We start from the raw sequence: 20,704 nt of genomic DNA, 5'->3' as shown, positions 1-20,704 counted from the left end.
AAGTTATGAATTTAATTGATCTCTAGCTGCTAGGAGATCTATATATAATTGAGTACACCTCTATAACGTGTTATGTGATCGGATTGCTGTTCCATTCCAGCATTTCTAACAGTAACCCTTGTCTTAGCTAAAATTTCAATTGTTTGAAGACAAAACTGATTTATATAGAATTAGTAACTAATAGATATACTGTTATGGGCACTTTTTGATGTTTCATTCCAGCGTTTCCACCAATGGTAGAAAGTTTTAGCCACTGTCAGCTCTAATTATGCTCTTATAAGTAATAGAAAACCCATTAAAAAACTGTTATTGAATCTATATGCTGTTTCATTCCACTATTCCTAGCAGTAAATGGCATCTGAATCAATTACTTATGTATGAGAGTTATAATAAGGATAAAGAAACCTAATGAAACACTTTTAATCGTACTCGTTATTGTTCCATTTCAGCATTCCTAGTAGTTAATCCTTTTACATTTCTGATATCATCCGATAATCATATAATGTTAAAAAGTATTGGATTCCGATTTGTTTTGACCTTTGAGTGAACTCTTTAGCATTCCATTTCAGTATTCCCACCAGTAAAGCCTTTGCCGTGATTCTGCCATTCCATTTTGCGAGATCGCTAATAGTATTCCAGTTCGCTGTGCGCTCCCAATATCAATGCTCGAATGGCATGCGCACTGAATTCTTAAATCGGCTGATAGAGATATGAACGGAAACTGAGCCGAGCTGCGTTGAGCTGAGCAGAAACTGTTAAGCAATCTCTTTTGTGTTCTATTTCAGTATTCCAAGCATAGAAGACGTCACCATGTCGCTTGCTGAATTAAATGGGCAATAGAACAAGAGAACTTGTGTGTGTTCCATTCCGGCGGCTGGGCTGTGGGAAATAAATCTCTCAAGTCAAGTTCGAAATGGAAATGATGTTTTTAAATTACCGATATCAACTCGAATTTATCGATATATTCAGACTTTGATTTTCTCATCACTTGTTTCGATTCGTGTGTTTTTTGTGTGCTCAAAGGAGGCTTTGCCTTCGATTTTCAGGCAGACCCCAGAGCAGTTTCAGTTTAGTTTCATTTTATAAATAGTGCTCGACTATAGCACACGTTTTATTTATTTTTTTTTTTTCTATTTTTGAATTTTTTATTTCATTATTTGGCAAAAAGTATTGTAAAAATCGTAAAAAGTGATAGTGTAAAAATCTCAATTGATAATCGGTGTAAACCAAATTAAGTATCGCGTTCAAATGACTCAAAATCTAAAAGAATTAGAACAAGAGCTGCAGTTGCTGCCGCCGTCGCCGCAGTCGCCACCGCCGCAGCAGCAGCAGCAACAACAACAACAACAACAGCTACTACAGCAAAACGGGCAAAGCGACGATGAGGACCAACAACCAGAACAACCCAAACAGGAGCAACAACAAGAGCAACAACCACCAGAACCACCAGAACAACAGCCGCAACAAAAAGATAATAAACAACAACAAAAACAGCAAGCGAAGAACAAAATATTCTCGAGCGATGCCGAATTGTTGCGCGACTTGGCGAAATCGCAGCCACAGCAAACGCCTCAATCGCCGCACGAGAAACGCATCGGCCTCATCGCAGCTATGGGCCACTTTCGCCCAAAGAATGCCACGCCCATACAGTTCTACAACTATGTAAGGGAGTTCTGCATAATGCACAACTGCAGCATCGACGAGGCCATGGAACGGGCACCCGATGCCTGGACGAAGCTCAGCAAGGATCAAAGGAAACTCTACAATTCGGTAAGGATATGGCTTAATGCATTTCAGATTCCGATTCAGATTCCTATGTAGAACTTGGGCTGGCTATATGAGAACAGCTGGACGTCCATTTTAGCTGTTCCTTGTACTTAGCTTAGTTTAATTTCTCTTCGGCTGAAGTCTTCTCCATTTGTTTGCCTATAATCTAAAGATGTAATTTCCTAAGATTCAGAATGACAGTTAAAACTTTTCGTTGCCTTAGCTGTTCATTACTCAAACTGTTCACAGTTCCATAGCCTAAACTGTTCACGGTTCTATTTATTCAGTTTCAACTGTTCCTAGCCTCCACTGTTCTTAGTGTAAGCTGTTCACAGCATAAACGGGTGACTTTCGTCTCTTCAGTTCCATCTCTTCATTATTCCAGCTCTTTATAGCTTAAACTGTTCATAGCATCAGCCGTTCTTAGCTTAAACTGTTCACAATTGCAGCTCTTCAGTTTCAATTGTTTCTTAGCATCAACTGTTCATAGCCCCGATTGTTCTCTTCCGAAACTGTTCATAGCTGATGACTTTCGTCTCTGCAGTTTCATCTGTTCATAATCTAAACTGTTCACAGCTCTGTTCATAGCTTAGTCTGTTCACAGCATATGCCCCTCATTGCTTAAAGTGTTCATATCGTAAATTGTTCATAGCAAATGCCGTTCTTAGCTTAAATTGTTCACAGTTCCCTCTCTTCAGTTTAATTTCTTCATAGCCTCGACTGTTCATAGCTTAAGCTTGAACTGTTCATAACCCTGATTGTTCTCTTCTTAAACTGTTCATAGCTGATGAATTTCGACTCTTTAGTTTCAAACTGTTCACAGCTCTATTCTTATGTAGTTCAACACTAGTTCAAACTGTTCATAGCATAAGCCAATATAGCTCGAACCGTTCACAGCTTCATAAGTTAAATTCCAATTCAATCATAGCACAGGCTGTTGCTTACTCAAACTGTTCCCACCTTCATCTGCTCAGCTTCATCAGTTCATTTTCCGCTGTTCACAGTTTCATCTGTTCCCAGTTTCGCCTCTTTGCAATTCAACAGATCATGCAACTCTCTGCCCAGTTGAAACGAATCAGAGTGAGTCCAACTGTTCCTAGTTCAGATATCGGCTTTCCCAGCCCCTCAAAGTATTCCCACTTTTGTCTCTTCCCATTTCCAATTTCTATTTAGGCCAGTCTCAGCTCATTTTCACCTGTCTCTCTTGCTCTCTCTCTCTCTCTTTCTTTCAGGAAATGCACGCCGCTCTGCCCATTCCCGTGCCGCGCCACCTCATCTATAGGGCGTTTCAGATGGAGCGCGCCGGTCGCTGGAAGATCAGCTCCACACCCGCCGCGAACGGCACGACCACGCTGTACTCGATGGAATCGTATTCGCCGCCGGTGAAGCCCACCAAGCTGCAGGCGCGCCTGAAGGCGCAGCAGCCGCGCTACGACAATCTCGCCGAGATTGTGCCCTGCATCCCGGAGTCGCCGCGCGCGCACCCGACATCGCCTTCGGGCAGCTCGCCGAAGGCAAAGGCGTCGTCCGATCAGCGGGAGAAGCGCGAGAAAACGACGCTGACGCTGCGCGAGCTGCTCTCCGAGCCGAACCTGAAGGGACTGCGCAAGGCTCGGGGGGGCGGCAAGGCTGCGCCAGCGGCGCCGGCCAGCACACAGAAGCAGCAGCAGCCGGCACAGCGCCCGACGCCGGCAAAGTGCAAGAGCAAAAAGCTGCTGAACACGTCGTCTGTGAAGAAGAAGCAGCAGCAGCCAGAGCCAGATCAGCTGAAGCCGCCGCAGAAGTCCCACCGTCCAGAAGCCGAGCAGACGTCGGCACGCTCGAAGCTGCCAGCCAATGGCAAGCGAAAGCACACACTCAGTAAGAAATCGAAATCCAAATCCTAAGTGAGCCTGGCCAGAGCGCCAGATGAATTTCTCAATCACCAAGTTAAGATACATCCTCATCCTCAACGTTCACGATTACAAACAGCATACATGATAAACAAAAAAAAACAAAAACAAATGGAAGGGAAAGAGAGTACACGCTCACACAGATACACACTCACACTCACAGCTACACAGTTCCTTGATCTGCAGAACTACAGACTCGGATCTCTGCACACTAACACACTAACACACTCAGCCTTACATCTAATTGATTAACCGACTTATCGGAATCGTTATAATGTTGTTTAATCATACACGCACATATAAATATCGATACACATAGAAAGAGATGTGTTTATCGATAATCGACAATTTCAACATCAACTTCAACTTGCTGCTGCCCTACGTATCATATCGACACTCACACAGACATAAGTATAGCTCGATCAGTGAATGAAGAACACGAATGTTAACTACCCTGAAGCGCAAACACGTATAGATAGATGATTGTCATTGTATTCGTATTATTATTGTTAACCTATGCAACGTTTGTACCAGAATCAGCATGAGCGAAAATACCAAATAAATATGTACTTGAATGTTGAAAGTGTGGCACGTGTTCTCTGTGATTATGCTGCAATGATAAGGCGGGGGAGGGGGAGCAAGAGTGGGCGAGAGAGAGAGGGGGGAAATGGCATAGAGTTGATAAGATCAATGTATAAATATACAGATCAACTTTGAAGCTTAGATTAACTATGATATTATATTATATCATATATTATATTATTTTATATTATGTCTTGCTTCTTGTCTTGATTCTATTATATCATATATCTTATATTTCATGTATAGATATCTACTTTAATCTAATCTCACGTTCCACTCATATATGTTTACTATAACTCATACATACATATATACATTATAGGAAGCATACGATATCATCGAAGTATCTAACAGCTCTATATGTATTCCAAAGATACTTTTGTATTAGATAGACAATGGATCATTAGCACATTGAACTGATATGAAAGATACAAATACATACTGATATAGATATGGATACAGACATAGATATAGATACAGATATGATAGCATATATAGATATCATAGCATATATATAATGAATAGATATATGTAGATAGATATAATAGATAGATATATAGATATATACATACATAGATATATAATAGTATCATACAATTACTTAGGATGCTTTGAGATTCAATTGAACTAAAGTATCTAACAGATACTTTGATATTACGGATACGTTTGCATCTTACAAATACTTCTGTATCTAGTCAAAGTTGTCACGCAGATACTTTTTATAACTAGCTCCTTTACCTGTGCTTATCTATCTCACAGATACTTTTGTATCGCATAGCTAACAATTTATATTGGATATACTTGTGTATTCTCCAGATACTTGCGTATCGCACAGATGCATACATATGTATGTATGTATGTATCTTGGCCATGACGTTTGATGAACCGTTATTTAGGTAACGCACAGCATAGGCAATAAAAAACATTGTCGCTGTTATTGTTGTTGTTGTTGTTGTGCCACAGACAACTAACAACCTAGAAGAACCAGCAACCAGCGACAACAACAACAACAACAGCGGCAGCCGCACACAAAGATAAATGAAATCAGCAAAAAACCCAGCAGGAAAAAAAATTCGCAAAGAAAAAATTTAATTTTTTCGCTTCTCATTTTTTTTTTCGTATTTTTGCCAATCGGCACGCAGTTGCCAGCGCTGAGCGTTTGACCTAAATACGCTGCCATGTTGTTGTTGTTGTTGTAGTTCTCAATAGGCTAAACTTAACGCGCTTTTGTGCGTCGCTATAAAAGAAAAAAAAAAAAACAAAAAAAAAAGCTGGCAAAAAATAAAATGGCAAATAAAAAGAATTCGCTGTTAGATTTTCGCTGTTGTTTTTGTTGTTGCTAATTTCGCAAAAAAAAAAAAATAGAAACAGAAAAAAAAGAAGAATTCTATTCCGCGTTCGGCCGAAAAAGCAGGCATGAAATGAACAACTGTACACAAAAAGCGAAAAGTCACTGTCGACGCTGACGCTGATGCCGATGCCGGCAGCGACGGCAACGCTGACGCCTGCGCAGCCCACGACATCGTTTTGACTCTGGTTCTTCTGCTTTAGCTGCCGTTGCCGTTGCCTTTGCCGTTGCTAATTCTGTTTGGTGCTTGCTAAATTTATAGCCGCTTACGCATGACGCCGAAAAGCAGCTGACAAAAGCTCCCACATACACACACACACACATGCATACATGCGAACATGTGCACGCTTTCGAAAGCTGCCTGCTTTGGCATTGCTTCAGAGCGCAGCTAGGCAGCGCCATTTGACTTCTAACTGCTTTTATAAACACAGCCAGCACATGGGCACACATACACACACAAACACACACACACACACATAGAAGATAGACTGCACACATGTAGGCGCTAACTAAGCGTCCAACTGAACTTAACTAGCGTCCGCTGCTGACAGCGCTGCTCTGTGTTGTCAAGCTGCAAAGGCGCAGCGACGAGCAGCGTCGATTACGCAATGCGTTCGTTGCTTTACACACACACACACACACACAGGCTAAGAGCAGCGCCAACAACATCAACAACAACATCATTTTGTTTCGTTTCCGCGATCGACGCATTTGCGAAAAAAAGCAACAAAAATGAAAGAAGAAAAAAAAATTCGCAAACAGCAGAAGTTGCGATGCGTGCGACCCAATTGGAAATTTGACATACCAAAAGAATATGCGATAGCGAGCGAGAGAGAGAGATAGAGAGAGCAATACGAATAGAAATACAAATTAAATTAAAATAAGTAAAGTAAAAAATATATAATATATTTATATAATAAAAATAAAAATATATTTTATTTATAAAAATATATATTTTTTAAATATTTAATTTATAAAAATATATATAAATGTATCTAAAATTATAAAAAATATTTTTAGCTTTAATTTTGTAAAATTAATTTGATTTTAAACTTAATAATGTGCTTATAAACGTAATTATTATATAAATTAATTAACACTATAATGAACTTAAATATTACATACATACGTTTTTATAGTTTTAAACGCCATTTAATTGTGCAATTAAGATTTTTATTTTAAGCTAAGGTTTTATGGTATTTTTTTACAGTTGTATATATGTATGTATGTGTATATATACTATTTTGATTATTTATATAAAATATTATAGTCCATATACCAACTAATGTACTTATTAGTAAAATGTATATTTCCTTATTCCCTAGCAGATATGCCCCATCATACTCTCCATTGTTTCTGTTTTTTATTTATTTTTTTATGCCATCTTAGATAGTTTAGCTTGGGGCCATTTTGTTTCTTTGACGGCTAAATGATAGAATAGAGTTTTATAAGCTATTATTTAGCTATGGGTAACTTATTGTATTTAAGTATTTCAAAGATGGAAGACTAAACTATCGAATATATTAAATAAGAGATACTTATGTATGACATAGATGCTTCTATATCAAAGAAAACCCTTAAGTCCCGACCCTGTATAGCTAACAGCTACTTTTGTATCTGACAGCTATATGCTGTATCTCATATATCTCAGACTATCTAATGGAGTCTCACTCACGCAGCTACTTTTGACAGATATTTATGAAAAATGTTTGCCTGTTGTCTTCAGAAAGAAATGCCAAAAGGAGAGAGTGAGAGTGAAACAGAGAGAGCGAAAGGGATAGACATAGATAGCTGGAGCATTTTCAGCTTCACTCATTCGAGTTTTATTACAGCTGTCCAAACCGCGTGCGCCCGCTTAAAAATGCAAAAACACAACAACAACAACAACAAACAAAAACAAAAAAAGAGAAATTTTCGCAGTTGGCTTTGTTTGACCTTTGGCTTGGCCGTGGGCGTGCGTTGTGCAAAAAATAAAAGATCGGCCAGCGCGCAAAACTGTTTCTAGCGGGTCGTTAGTCAGTTGAAATTCAATGCTATCTACACACACACGCACACATGCAGAGGCACACGCACGCACGCACACGCGCACACACAGAGTCGCAAATTAGTTCACTAGGTGCCTGATTGCTGTCCGCTGTTGTTGTTGTTGTTGTCATTTAAATTTAGCGTTGAGCAGCAGCGTACAGCGACTGAAACATTGAAAATCATAAAGAAACCCAACAACAACAACGGCAACAACAACAACAACAACAACGACCACAATGATAATAATAATAAAAATTTCGCACATATCTGTCCTTGACACACATTGCGTATACGCAATTTACGCAGCCGGCGTGCGAGCGAGCGAGCGAGCGCGAGTGCGTATACGCATTAGTGTTCTATGTGTGCGCGTGTGCGTGTGTGTGCTTGTAGTTTGTCTGTGACCTACTTACGTATCTGCCAGATACAGATAAGAACATATGTTTCGCAGTATTCGCAACAAAAAATCAACAGCTGCTCCAACTAGTCACTCTCTCTGTCTCGCTCTCTCCCCGTGCCCCTCTTGAGGCGGAAGTGTTTGGTCTGCCTGAATGGGCGTGGCTGGCATCTCTATTGAACACACGGCTGCATTATTGGCATTGATTAATTGACGCGCTGCCGCCAGTTCAAAAGGTGCGACATAAGACAAATTATGCGAATCCACTCAAATATAAATTTCATTTTTATTTACTTACATATTTATATTTTTGGTTATTCTTTTTTTTTTTTTTTCAATTTTGGACAGCTGCAAAAATGTGCATAAAATGTTGGCCAAAGATCAGCGCAGCAGCTAAAGATCAATTGCAGTCAAGCAATTGGCCAAGACAAACGATATGCGAATTTGCAGTTAGCCAATAAAAACGAAAACCCCAAGCGAGATATGGGAGTCTATATAGGAAGGGATCATGAATACATATATACATACATATATTTGCATGAATGCGTCTTTTAAATATTCAATTACTAAAAGAAAATACCAACTAAAAGGAATACATGAGGGTTAATACATATACATGGATACCGAGATACCTGCAAATGCATTTGCCGATCTGCCACGCCCCTAGATGGAACTAAACCAATATGCTCATTTCACTTTCATGAATGTGCATAAAAATGTAAAACTTAAATTTTGCAAAATATTTGAAAATAAATGTTTATATAATATGTATGTTTAGAGCTTGTTAAAGAAATTGTATTTTGGTCAAATAAGAAATAAAATTTTAATGGGCATATTACATTTATTACATACTATAATCAGGAATGTGTATGTATGTACATGTGTATATAAATTATATATACATATATCTAAAAGTTTACTACTTATACATATGTACATATATATTTATATTTTCTTATATTTCGTTATGCACTCAAACTGAATTTGCAGCTAAAAATGTTCATTTGGCTATTCCCCATATATTATTATGATTATTACTAATATTTTGATTGGCTTTACAGATTTCTTTCTATATATAGCGATTTAGAGAAATAGTTTCTCTCTAATAAAGCAATGTACGTGCCTTTGGCTTGATATGAGGCAAGGGCCAAGGCGAGGGCTGCGGCAAAAGTTTGCAATTTTGTGTGTTTGTGCGATAACACACACATATACAAACACACACACACACAGCAAATAGTCTGTAGAATAGCTGTACATACATTTAGTAAATGAGCTAAATAAGAAGAAGCACATGAAAGAAAGAGTCAAGTGCAGGGAAACGCACAGCGTGCGTTACTCTCTCTCTCTCTCTCTCCCCTTCACACAAATTGCTTTAGTGCGCTGATAAAGCGCGACAACAGTGCAAAACGGTTATTATTTCTCTTTTCATGTTTGGCTTCTTCTTCTTCCTCTACTATTTCTACTACGTTTGTTTCGCTATTGTTGCTCATATAATAATTTTGTTTTTGGGGCCATATGTTTGCCAAACATGCGAATTGCGTAAGCGTCCAACGGCTCTGTGGACGTCGACGTCGACGTCGACTTCAACAGCGGCAGCAACGCTAGCAAACGCACAGAGCAAATTTCGCAAAGAGAATTCGCAAATTGGGCGAAAAAGATCACGAAACAAAAGCACACACACACACATGCACACTCACACACACACAAACACTGGCGAGCAGACACAGCGACGGCCGTCAGCTTTGTTGCTCTTCAACTTGACTTTGAAATGTTGAGAGAGCGGCGGGCAAACTGAAAGAGAGCGCGCAGAAGTGTTTGCCAATTGTGCGTGCGTATGCGAGCGAGTTGCCAAAAGAGAGCGAGAGCGAGAGCGAGCGAGCGAACGGTGTGGGTTCTTGTTGTTGTTGCCTGAGTTTTTGGCAACATTTTGTGTTCTGTTTCTTTTTCGTATTTTTTTTTGTGTTTGTGGGGCCCGGCCTCAATTTGTTGTTGCGGTGCGTGCGTCGATCTTTGCGAATATTTTTTGCGTGCGTTGTTTTTGTTGCTGGCGCTGACGCGTGGCTCACGCACTTTTGTTGTTGTTTTTTCTATATGTTTGTCTACGGTTAGCAGAGCTATGGCGTCGGCGTCGACGTCGCGACGTCGACAGTTCATTGGCTTTTGGTGCGTGCGTTGGGCCTATGACTATGATTGTTGTTGTTTTGTGCGTGTCGTTGATCTTTCGGGTAAAACTAGCAACAACAACAGCAGCAACAGGCAGATTGCGCCGCAAGTTCAATGAACTTTTTTGCGTTTGGTTTATATACAATTCATGTGTCTTATTGTTGTTGTTGCGTTTGCGCAAAACTATTTTATATATATATTTTTTTTGCTACTGTTGTTGTTGTTGTTGCTGCTGTTGTAACACAAAGTTCAATAGACTCGCGAATTTTTTTGTGTATGCTGCTTCTGCTTCTTCCTCTTCTTCTTCCTCCTCCTCCTCCCCCTCTGCTTCTTCCTCTCGCTTGTATACACATGTATGTATGTATGTGTGTATTTTGATAGTTGGGCCTACCGCATTGAATTAATAGCCCCTGCCCAAGCTGTGCTTCGCTTCTTCTTCTTCACGTTAAAATTTTTTTTTCTATTTTTTCGTTTTTTTTTTTATTGATTGCGATAAGTAAATAGAAGTGCTCAGGCCTAGATTTTGGTTTGTGCATTATTGATATATTGTACAAGTCAGCCAAATAGGCGATAAATACCATTATATTATCATATCTGCGTGGGCGCAGAGTGGGGCGTGGCATAGATAAGTTTGATTAATAGTAGCTACAGCAGGCATTCAAACTGTATATGAAACCCGAAGCGAGTTTGAATCATCATTAGCGAAATAGTTGCAGTAAATTAATCTTTTTTTTTATTTTTTTATTTGCTGTTTGCTATTTATATGCATATAAGTTGTATATATGTATATATTTTATGCACATATTGTAAATTTTTGTGTAAATACATTTTAAGGGTAATTTATTTTTAAACAGTTTCTTTCTTTTCTTTAAATAATTTATACATATTTTATATATTCATATATTTATTTTATATATTTTATTGTAGTATATATATTTTTTACTTATACAACAACAAAATTTTTGCTGTTCTTAAAACATTTTCCTTGTCTTTAATTATTCCTTAATACTTTTTCCCTTTTTTTTTTCTCTGTTTCCCTCTCTTTCTAGCAAAAGTCTTGTGTATTCCAAATTCAACTTTTCATTATCTTTTTATATTTCTTTAGTCATTGACGAAGTGAGTGAAGGGAGTGAAGTGAGTGTATTGGCTTTGCACAATGTCTGTCCTACAGTCTCTTACAGTTTGAGAGCCTCAAACTTAGCTAAACAGAACTCAATTATTATGGACACACTCTACGATATATATGTATCCCATTTGTGGGTGTGACAAATCGAAAAATCGTTCAACCTTCAATGAGTATTCTGTAGTCGGTAATGCCCGACTGCTGGCTTTGCTCGTTGTACTAACAGCTGTACGAACAATTACTTATGGCTCTCTATCTCTCTCTCTGTTCAACATGGCTCATAGCTCTAGCATACCCTGTAAATATTATGAGCACTTCGAATGGGCTTTTTTTTCCGCTGCTGCTTCTTCTTCTTTTTATTTATTTATTAGCTATGCCAAATTTATGCAGTCCCACAAAAAAATGTGTTAAAAACTAAATTAAAATAAATAAAATACAAAACAAAAAGGGGCAAAACTTTCGAAAGTTCTGACCATGGGAAATTTGCAATGAGCGATGGATGAAGACGAAGTTTATTTTAATTTTAATTTTTTATACCCTGAACCCATTGAAAATGGGAAATCAGGGTATAATGGTTTTGTTAAAAGTATGTAACAGGCAGAAGGAGGCGTGGCAGACCCCACAAAGTATATATATTCTTGATCAGGGCGACGAGCTGAGTTGATTTGGCCCTGTCCGTCTGTCTGTCCGTCCGTCCGTCCGTCCGTCCGTCCGTCCGTCCGTCCGTATGTATGAACGCGTCGATTTCAGAAGATATAAGAGCTAGAGACTTCAAATTTTTTTTAAAATGTCCGTAATTACAGCGCGCATATCAAGTTTATCATTAAAAATCGATAACTCATCCCGATCTTTTTTTATCGATAAAAAACCTTATCGAAAACCAGTTATAAAATTATATCTTCTACACCCTTATTGCTAGAGTCTCCAAATTTTTAATGTATGCTTATATGCAATTTATACAATTTCGATTTTTGTTAAAATTTACCCCCCACCCTTAAATTCACCCCCTCACCCTCACTTTTGTAAAAAGCGTATTTCAAATACTAGAGACTTGGGCTTTGGAATATACACACATATTCACCATATGATTACGCTCTGAAAGTTTCATTAAGATCATATGTCTACAAAAGAAATTATTTAACAAATAAATTCTCATAATATTGCCAACACTGCAGCGCAGCCCAAGCGCAGTCGCTGCTTACTGCGCAGTTAGCAGAGCGCAGGCTTATGCGTGCGTGTGGATGCATGTGTATGTATGTGTGCATAAAAGAAGTGCAGAATGATTAGAATATCAGCTTGGAGGGTTCAGGGTATCTCCTAGTCGAGCAGTCTCGACTGGAGCTTTCTTACTTGTTTTTTCTTTTGCCTGGTGAAATTTTAAATGTCTAATTGCTGTGTTCGTTGTTGTTGTTGTTGTAGATAAAAGGTACCTAGTTAGCCCCTTACTATATATTTGTTGTATTTAATCTTAATCTTATGTGTATATAAAGTTGTTTTTTTTTTTTTTTTATTTTTTTTAGTTGTCGCTGGGGCAGCAAGAAAGTTGCTTAAAAAACAAGAACCGGATTTATGCGAAATTTCTAGGGCTACCAAATGCCATAAAACAGCCAAAGAAATTTTATGCCAAACATTTGCTAGCGACAAAAAAAAAAAACAAGAGGGTAAAAAATTGCTGTTAGGAGCGGCTGTCAACGGGTTGTTAAAGCTGTTTTTCCCAAAGCGCCAAATTAAATAGAAGAAATAATAAATTAGGTTTTAATACATATTTGCCTCGGCTAGTGTGTGTGTGTGCGTGTCATCAGTTGAAATGATTATGTAACGAAGCGTAATTAAAGCAACAACAACAACAACAACAATGGCTAACTGAATTAACCTTGTTCTGGCCCAACGGAAAGTGCACTCGCACACACACACACACATGCACAGACATACAGACGTACACAGCGGCGCTGATACGAGCTACAGATACATTTGTATCTTTATTTGTATCTTGTGAGTCCTTGGTTATAATTAATCCACAATTGCACACACACACACACACCAACACACACACGCACACACGCACACACAGCGATGGCACGCAAGCGTCCAGTGTTTGCTTTTTACTATTCATGACTGTTGCTGCTGCTGTGGGGCGTCAACTGTACCTCGAGCGATCAGATAAATTGGCATTGGCACCTGGCCTGCAGCTCCATCAGCTCCATCCAAATGCTAATTGCCAATGGGTCAGCCGCTGCTTGCATGTCAACATTGCTGTTGTTGTTGTTGTTGTTGCTAATAGCTGAAAAGTCAGTCAGAGAATGTGTCACGCAGTGCGACTAGCGCCTCTCTTGGCGCTTCTCAGCGGTCAAGTAATGGTAACACGCATACGCAATGTTGTTCGTGAACTTAATTTCTATGTGCTGCATGAACTGGTTCCAAACGGAATAAATATGTTATGTTAGCTGAAAGGCAACTAGTTCCGGCACTAGGTAATCCTACTAATGAAGAAGAAGAAGAAGAGCTACTACTAAAACTTTAAATTAATGAACTAGTTCCGACATTTGCCCAGACGTGTGAAGAACTACTTAAAGAAGAGGTGGAACTACTTCCAAAATGTTTGGTGAATGAACTAGTTCTGATACTAGGCGACCTTTGAAGAACTGCTTAAACGAGAAGGCGAACTACTACCAAAACTTTAAATTCATGAACTAGTTCCGACATTTGCTCAGACGTGTTAAGAACTACTTAAAGAAGAGGTGGAACTACTTCCAACATTTTTGGCGAATGAACTAGTTCTGATACTAGGCGATCTTTGAATAACTGCTTAAAGAAGAAGACTAAAATGACTAAAACATTCAAATAATGAACTAGTTCTGATACTAGGTAAACGTTTGAAGAGTTGCTTAAAGAAGAAGCAGTACTAAATGAATCGCAATTAGTTCCAGCACTAGGAAAACGTATGAAGAACTGAACTACCTAAAGAAGAAGAACTACTTCCAAAATTTTAAATGAATGAACTAGTTCCGACACTAATATAAGCAAATATAGTTCTTTACATGTCTCATATATTGGGATATTTCTCACAAGCATTATGTATGTCTCTTTTTGAATGTTTCAGTTTTCAAACGTTCCAGATTCAATGTGTTTCTGTGTAAAAATATTTCAAATAATTCTGTTTTCAAGTGTTGCTAATTGAAAATATTTTTACTTAAAAATTCTTGTAAATGTTTTACATTTCAAATGTTTCTGTTTCAAATGTTTCTATTTCATTTGTTGCTGTTTTCCTTTGCATTGCTAAATATTGAAAATGTTCCTTATTATAATTTCTCTATTTGCAATGTTATCTATTTGGCGCTGTTTCAGTTTCCAAGCGTTTCAACTGCTAGTATTTCGGTTTCCATTTGTTTCATATAACTCTTTCCAAATGTTTCTTACTGCTAATTTTGCTCTTTCTAATTTTCCACTTCCACTTGTTTCTCTTTCCATTTATTCCGCAAAATCTCAACTGCTATTCATTCCATTTGTTCCAACTATCAACTACTGTTCAATTCACTCGGTTCCACTTGGCAGTTTGTTCTACAGTTTCCAAATGTTTCAATTGCCAAATGAACTGAACGAGCTATATCGACATATGCATTAGTGTGCGTATGTGTGTGTGTGTCTATGTTTCTATATATGTGTATTTTTTTTTGCTGTTGTGTTCCGCTAATGCTATGCACTATTATTATTTTTATTGTACAATATTTGTCGTTGTTGCTTTGTAAATTAGAAGGCGACTGCCCAGATAAAAGCAACAACAACAACAGCAACAACAACAACAATTGAACAACGCAACTGAGAAATGCGCAATAATTGATGCACGCAAAATGCAATTACAATTTAAGGTGCAAGCGAGATGGCAAGCCGCATGAGCATGCGCCAGAGCGAGAAAGTAGCCGACTCAACTGTGTTAGCTGTGCGTGTGTGTGCGCTTGTGTGTGTGTGTATGTGGGTAATGAGTCGTAGGTGAGTGGTTGGCTGGCAGAGGAAATCGTGGCCGCGCAGAGCAGGGCGCAGGGGGGTGGGCGGTACCTGCTGCATGTAATTGCGTTATAGTTTGTAGTTTTTTGCAATGCGAACGATAACACACACGCACACACAGACACACACACACACACACACGCACACACAGACACACTCACGCAGAGTGTCAGAAATGCCGTTTTAGGGTGACCATATTGCATATGCAACACATGCGCACGCTCTCACTGCGCTGCACCCCCCTCCCGCCTAACGCCTACCTCTCCCTCTTTCCCTATCTATCTCTCTCCCTTGCCCTTTCTCTCTCTCTCTCTCTCTCTCTCTCTCTCGGTCTAGCATTGCATTTGCATTTGGTGCAGGTCTCTTTTTTCTTCCTTTGCGGTCTCTTAAGCAGTCCGCGTACTTTTTTTCCTTTTTTTTTTTTTTTGTTTGCCTTTGCTTGCTTATTAATCACTTCCTTCTTGCGTTTTGCACGCGCTTTGCTTCAGCCCTCACGCCCCCCCCCCCCCCCCCCCCCCCCTCCCCTTCTCGTGCTCGCTTGCACCCACCGCCCTATTAAAGCGCCACGCTATGCATTTTGTGCATTTGTCAGCGACACACACACACACACACACACACACACGCACACGCACAACCTTGAGGTTCTTGAGTTTTCGCATGGGGGTTGAGGCTGTTTGCCCGCGGGCTTTGCATAAATATTTACTTACTATTCGATTTCAGCTGCCGTCGGATTCGAAATCTATCGATCATAACTCATTTCAATAAAATAATAAATGCCAGATTCTTAATATTGATATTTTTATATAGATGATTATGAATCATATGATCTATATTGGTAATTCAATTATCAATCAAATTAGCTTTCATGTTTCACGGTGATATACATATATAATAGATAAGAATAGTTATCGTGTTTCGATACTTGTCGAGCAAGAATTCAGCTTAAACCAAGGTAAAAGTCTATCGCTTTCCTATTTCTGGTCCAAATATAATCGATATTAGCTTATTGAGAAAGTATCCATAAAATATTGTGTAACAAATATATCGATAGTTATCGTCTCCATATACACCAGATACTAAGAGACTTTTATTTAATCACATACTCATATTAGACCAAGCCCAAAGTCCATCAACTCATCTGATAGCTGTGCTATAGCTTGCTCACAAGATATCGATACAATGCCACCGATAACTTTATTATAGCCATCTCTTTGATGTTATGGCATATTTAAGGTCACCTACCTCTCTCCCTTCTCTCTCTCTCTCTCGATGACTATCTATCTCAATTATGCGTTAGCAAAAATACAAAAGCGCTTAAAAATCACGCAAAGCGATAACAGTCATGCCTGAGCAAGTGCATTGCTCACTCGATTTCGATAGCACTTTCCAAACACTTTATCGCCATTCGCTTCTGGCTCTGCGCACATTCAATCATTGAGCTTCAGCTTCGATTCACATGCGTTCATTCAGCTGTTGTGAGCAATTTATCTGTGATTCATTCAGTTCCGCATTCAGAGCAACAATTACGCACAGTGTTGTAAAGCGCCTGTCGGTTGTGCAATGCGAGCAGCGCACTAATTAACACATGACGCTTATTTATTTATAATTATTTATAATTTTTTATTTATTTATTGCATTCTTTTTTTTTTTTTTTGCTTTATACACTATTTTTTTAACACATTTTCTCTTCTTTTGTTTTTAATCGAAAAAGCGTGCTCAGGGAGGCGCCACCTTTTGCAACGGCAACAGCACGCAGCACGCACGCCAAATGATTAGCAGCAATTACCTATATGCATATATATATATATATGTCTATATGTAGATACTTGCATATCCATATTTATATAGGTATATATGCACATTATGTATTCATACATAATTTGCTGCGAAACGTGCCTGTTGAGCACCTCGATTGCATTCTGTTGCGGCAAGCACATTTCGCTCCGATTGCAACACTCGCCTACGCATGCGACTTTTTCTCGACTTTGGAGCCTGCGAAAAAGCCCAGAAGTCGAGACAAGCAACTGCGACTCTGTGCAACAAAAAATACAATATCAGGAAAACAATGTTAAAGATAAAATAACAATATTTTATTGTCCTATAATATCTAAGCACATCAGGGCATCATCGATTTGTTATATGAATGTAAGAGGCAGCACGAGGCGTGGCAGAACCCATTAAGTTCTTGATCAGGACGACAGACTCGATCCACTTGGCTCTGTTCGTCTATCCATCCGTCTGTCCGTAGGTGTGAAAGCGTCGATCTCAGAACCCATAAGATATAGAGACTACAAAAGTTTTTTAAGGTCCCTGTAAAACATCCACAGCTATTCCCGTTATATTGTTATCGATTAAATAACATAAAAGATTAGCTTTAGAAGTAAGTATATCTCGTACATCTGTGGAGCTAAAGCCTCAAAATCGTATGTATTTTATAAAAGTGTGAATCTGGATGTAGATCTATGAAAATATTCAAATAATTGCAAATTAGCAAGCTCAATAATTGCATTGACCTGATATAATGCTGTCGATATGTTATCGATTGGTCTATACTTTTGAGTTAAATTATATAATGCTAACGATTAATCGATACTTCTGCCTTAAGTGATATTCACATTGCATTCGCTTGATTTATGCTATCGGCATAATATCGATTAATCGATACTTGCGAATTAAGTGAAACCTGTATAGCATTGTTCTAATAGAATAATATCGACATGTTATCGATTGATCGATGATTGAGAATTAAGTACGGCCTAACTGACATTGATATAATATAATGTTATCGATTTATCGATACTGTTGCATTAAGTGAAGCCTATATTGTCGATCTAACACTATCGATCTAACATTATGTTATCGACTGATCGATGTATATAAATTAAGAGAGCCTATATGCTGTAATACTATCGGCATGTTATCGATTGATCGATACCTTTGCGCTAAGTGATACCTATGGCATTCATGGCGCGTCACATTTGCAACCTTTCAACTGCAACGGCAACTGCAACTGTAATATGAAAACTATTTGCCAGTGTTGTTAATGCTGTTGATTGTTGTTGCTGTTTGTTGTTGGTTGTTTGGTTGTTCGATATGAACGTCATTTGCCATTACTCGCAAATGTCACATATTTATGCTGATGATAACGGCGCTGTTTGCCGTTGCGAGCGTGCGAAACTACCAACCGCTGCCGCTGCTGTCGTTGCTGTTGCTGTTGCTGTTGTTGTTGCTGCTGCAGTTGTTGCTGTTGTTACTGCTGCTGTTGGCAAACAAACGCAGCGCAACTGCTGGCAAAACTCTCTAAAAATGACTAAAACAAAATTGATTTGTCACGCTGCGCATAAATTGCACATGAGCAACTGTTGCTGTTGTTGTTGTTGTTGTTGTTGCTGCTGCTGCTGGATGCTGCAGTCATTGCAGTCGCATTGCCTTTGCTTTTCAATCAATAAGCAAAACAACCTTTTTGTTGTTGTTGTTGTTGTTGTTGTTGTTGGCTTTTTGTTCGCCCAAGCTTTTCCTCGCCTTTGCACAGTTTTCCACAGTTTCCATTTGACTTTTGCCATTTCATCAATTAGACGTTAATTTCTGCAGCGAGGCAATTTAACGGTGCTAACGTTTTATTAATGAGCCAACGCATTTGGGCAGCCTGGGAACCAAAAGCCAAAGGCAAAGCCAACCCAATTGCCAAATGAGAACATATAGAAATATCTCTCCCTCTCTCTCTCTCTCTCTCTCTGTATATATATACATTTTTCATATTGATAAATGTAAAGAATTAATGCAATCACACAGAAATCAACAACAAATGGCATGAAGTGCGCTCAAGGCCAAGGTCGGCGCCAGAAACGTTTTGGTAATGGAACGCTTTGGCTAGGCGAACAGGCAACGGGGCGTGGCCGAGCGAGACGAACAGCAATTGTTTGTTAGCTAGTTGCTGTTGTTGTTGTTGTTGTTGCTGCTATTTGTTTGCTTGTTTGTTGTTGGGCGGAAGTGAGCGACGTCTGCGCTTGGCTTTTGACAATGGGAAGTGAATGCAAAAGATCGCAGCGAAACAGCAGGCAAATGTGTGTGTATATACCTATGCATATATACCTACATACATACATACATACATATATGTACATATGTATATCTGTGTGTGTGTTTGTGTGAACAACAATTGCCTTTGGCTGCAAAGGTTTCAATTTTAATTGTCATTTTTGTTTTTTGAATTTTTTTTTGTATTTTGCGCAATTGCAAAAATTGCTTCAATTAGCCAAAAGGCGAGTGTGTGTGTTAGTTTGTGTGTTAGTCTGTGTGTATGCCTTAATTGCAGCAGCCAAAAATTAACCAACACATATACACACACACACAGTGTCAGCTGTTGCTCGAGCGCTTTTCGATTGACAAAGCCACTAACAAAAGAAATAATAAAAAAAATTAAGATTAAAATTAAAATACAAAATTTAAAAAAATAAATAAAAATATAATTTTTTATTCTTATATTTTTGTTTATTTTTTTAAATTTAAAATAAAAAATAAAAATAAAATTAAGTAAAAATAAAAAAAAAAATATTAAAAACAAAATTTGAAAAAGTAAAAATAAAAATAAATAAGTAAAATTAAATGAATTAAAAAAAAGTAAAACTAAAAACATAACTATAAAAATATAAAAAAAAATACGAAAATAAAAAACTGCTACCACGCCCCCATTTGCTGGGCAGCCGCCCTTGTATTTGCATTGCTATTCCATTAACATTTTGAATTTAGATTGGAATTTTGACAAATTTGTTAAAATATTTCAGAATAATAATGAATTTGATAATGATAATTGTGATGAGAGAGAGTATTTTTTTTTTTATTACATACTTAATTGTAAAAAAAAAAAAAAATATTCTGACTAATGAGAATATTAATGAATGTGTTAATAATAAAAACATAAGCAATAATGATCATTTCTCTAACGATAATGAGAAAAAAAATTGCAAAGACCAAAATTTAAAAAATAGTATACTCATTCATGGCCTAAACGCCTTAGAGAGATAGGTTATGAGTAATCAATAGACCAACCCAAAGTCTTACAAATTCAGCGATAGGATAAGAATATTTAATAGGCCAATGCTGAGTCTTAAAAAATCGGCAATAGAAAATAGAAACCCGAGCTCAGAAGAACAAGTACAATCAGTACAACACTAAACACCATCAAAGTCAATTGTGTTCCATAATATATGTATAAGAAAAATAGTAATAAAAATATTTTTTTTTTATTGATGTAACAGCAGTAGATATGACCGATAAGAGAAGATAGAAACTTACTTTCCTAAACAATTAGCGAATAATTTTCAATGGCATTATTATCTTTTGAGAAGGTATTATATGACAATACCTTTTTTTTATAATTTATACCATATGCCAAGTGTTGTTGCTAT

The 20,704-nt window shown here is 38.0% G+C and overlaps 2 protein-coding genes across 18 annotated transcripts in view; one reads left to right on the top strand and one right to left on the bottom strand.

Annotated features, from left to right (window-relative positions):
* Nucleotides 1-20,704, bottom strand: part of mamo (maternal gene required for meiosis) — a 198,562-nt gene that overhangs the window by 144,120 nt on the left and 33,738 nt on the right. The gene's annotated exons all lie outside the window — the stretch shown is intronic.
* Nucleotides 1,065-4,242, top strand: LOC108619257 (uncharacterized). The gene is made up of 2 exons (XM_018015767.2): nt 1,065-1,770; nt 3,000-4,242. Exons 1-2 carry the CDS (start codon nt 1,249-1,251, stop codon nt 3,651-3,653), a joined length of 1,176 nt encoding a protein of 391 aa, XP_017871256.1. The 5' UTR covers nt 1,065-1,248; the 3' UTR covers nt 3,654-4,242.

The sequence above is a fragment of the Drosophila arizonae genome, chromosome X (genome assembly GCF_054131065.1).
Source record: "Drosophila arizonae isolate 15081-1271.41 chromosome X, UAZ_ARI_1.0, whole genome shotgun sequence".
NCBI classification, from domain to species: Eukaryota; Metazoa; Arthropoda; class Insecta; order Diptera; family Drosophilidae; genus Drosophila; species Drosophila arizonae.
Note: the sequence above shows the minus strand (reverse complement) of the source record. Positions and strands in the feature narration are given on the sequence as shown.

Excerpts from the sequence above, each read along its gene's own strand:
- LOC108619257 (XM_018015767.2), top strand. The coding sequence starts at position 1,249 with ATGACTCAAAATCTAAAAGAATTAGAACAAGAGCTGCAGTTGCTGCCG. Across the intron at positions 1,771-2,999 it reads AAAGGAAACTCTACAATTCG|GAAATGCACGCCGCTCTGCC; the intron begins GTAAGGATATGG and ends TCTTTCTTTCAG.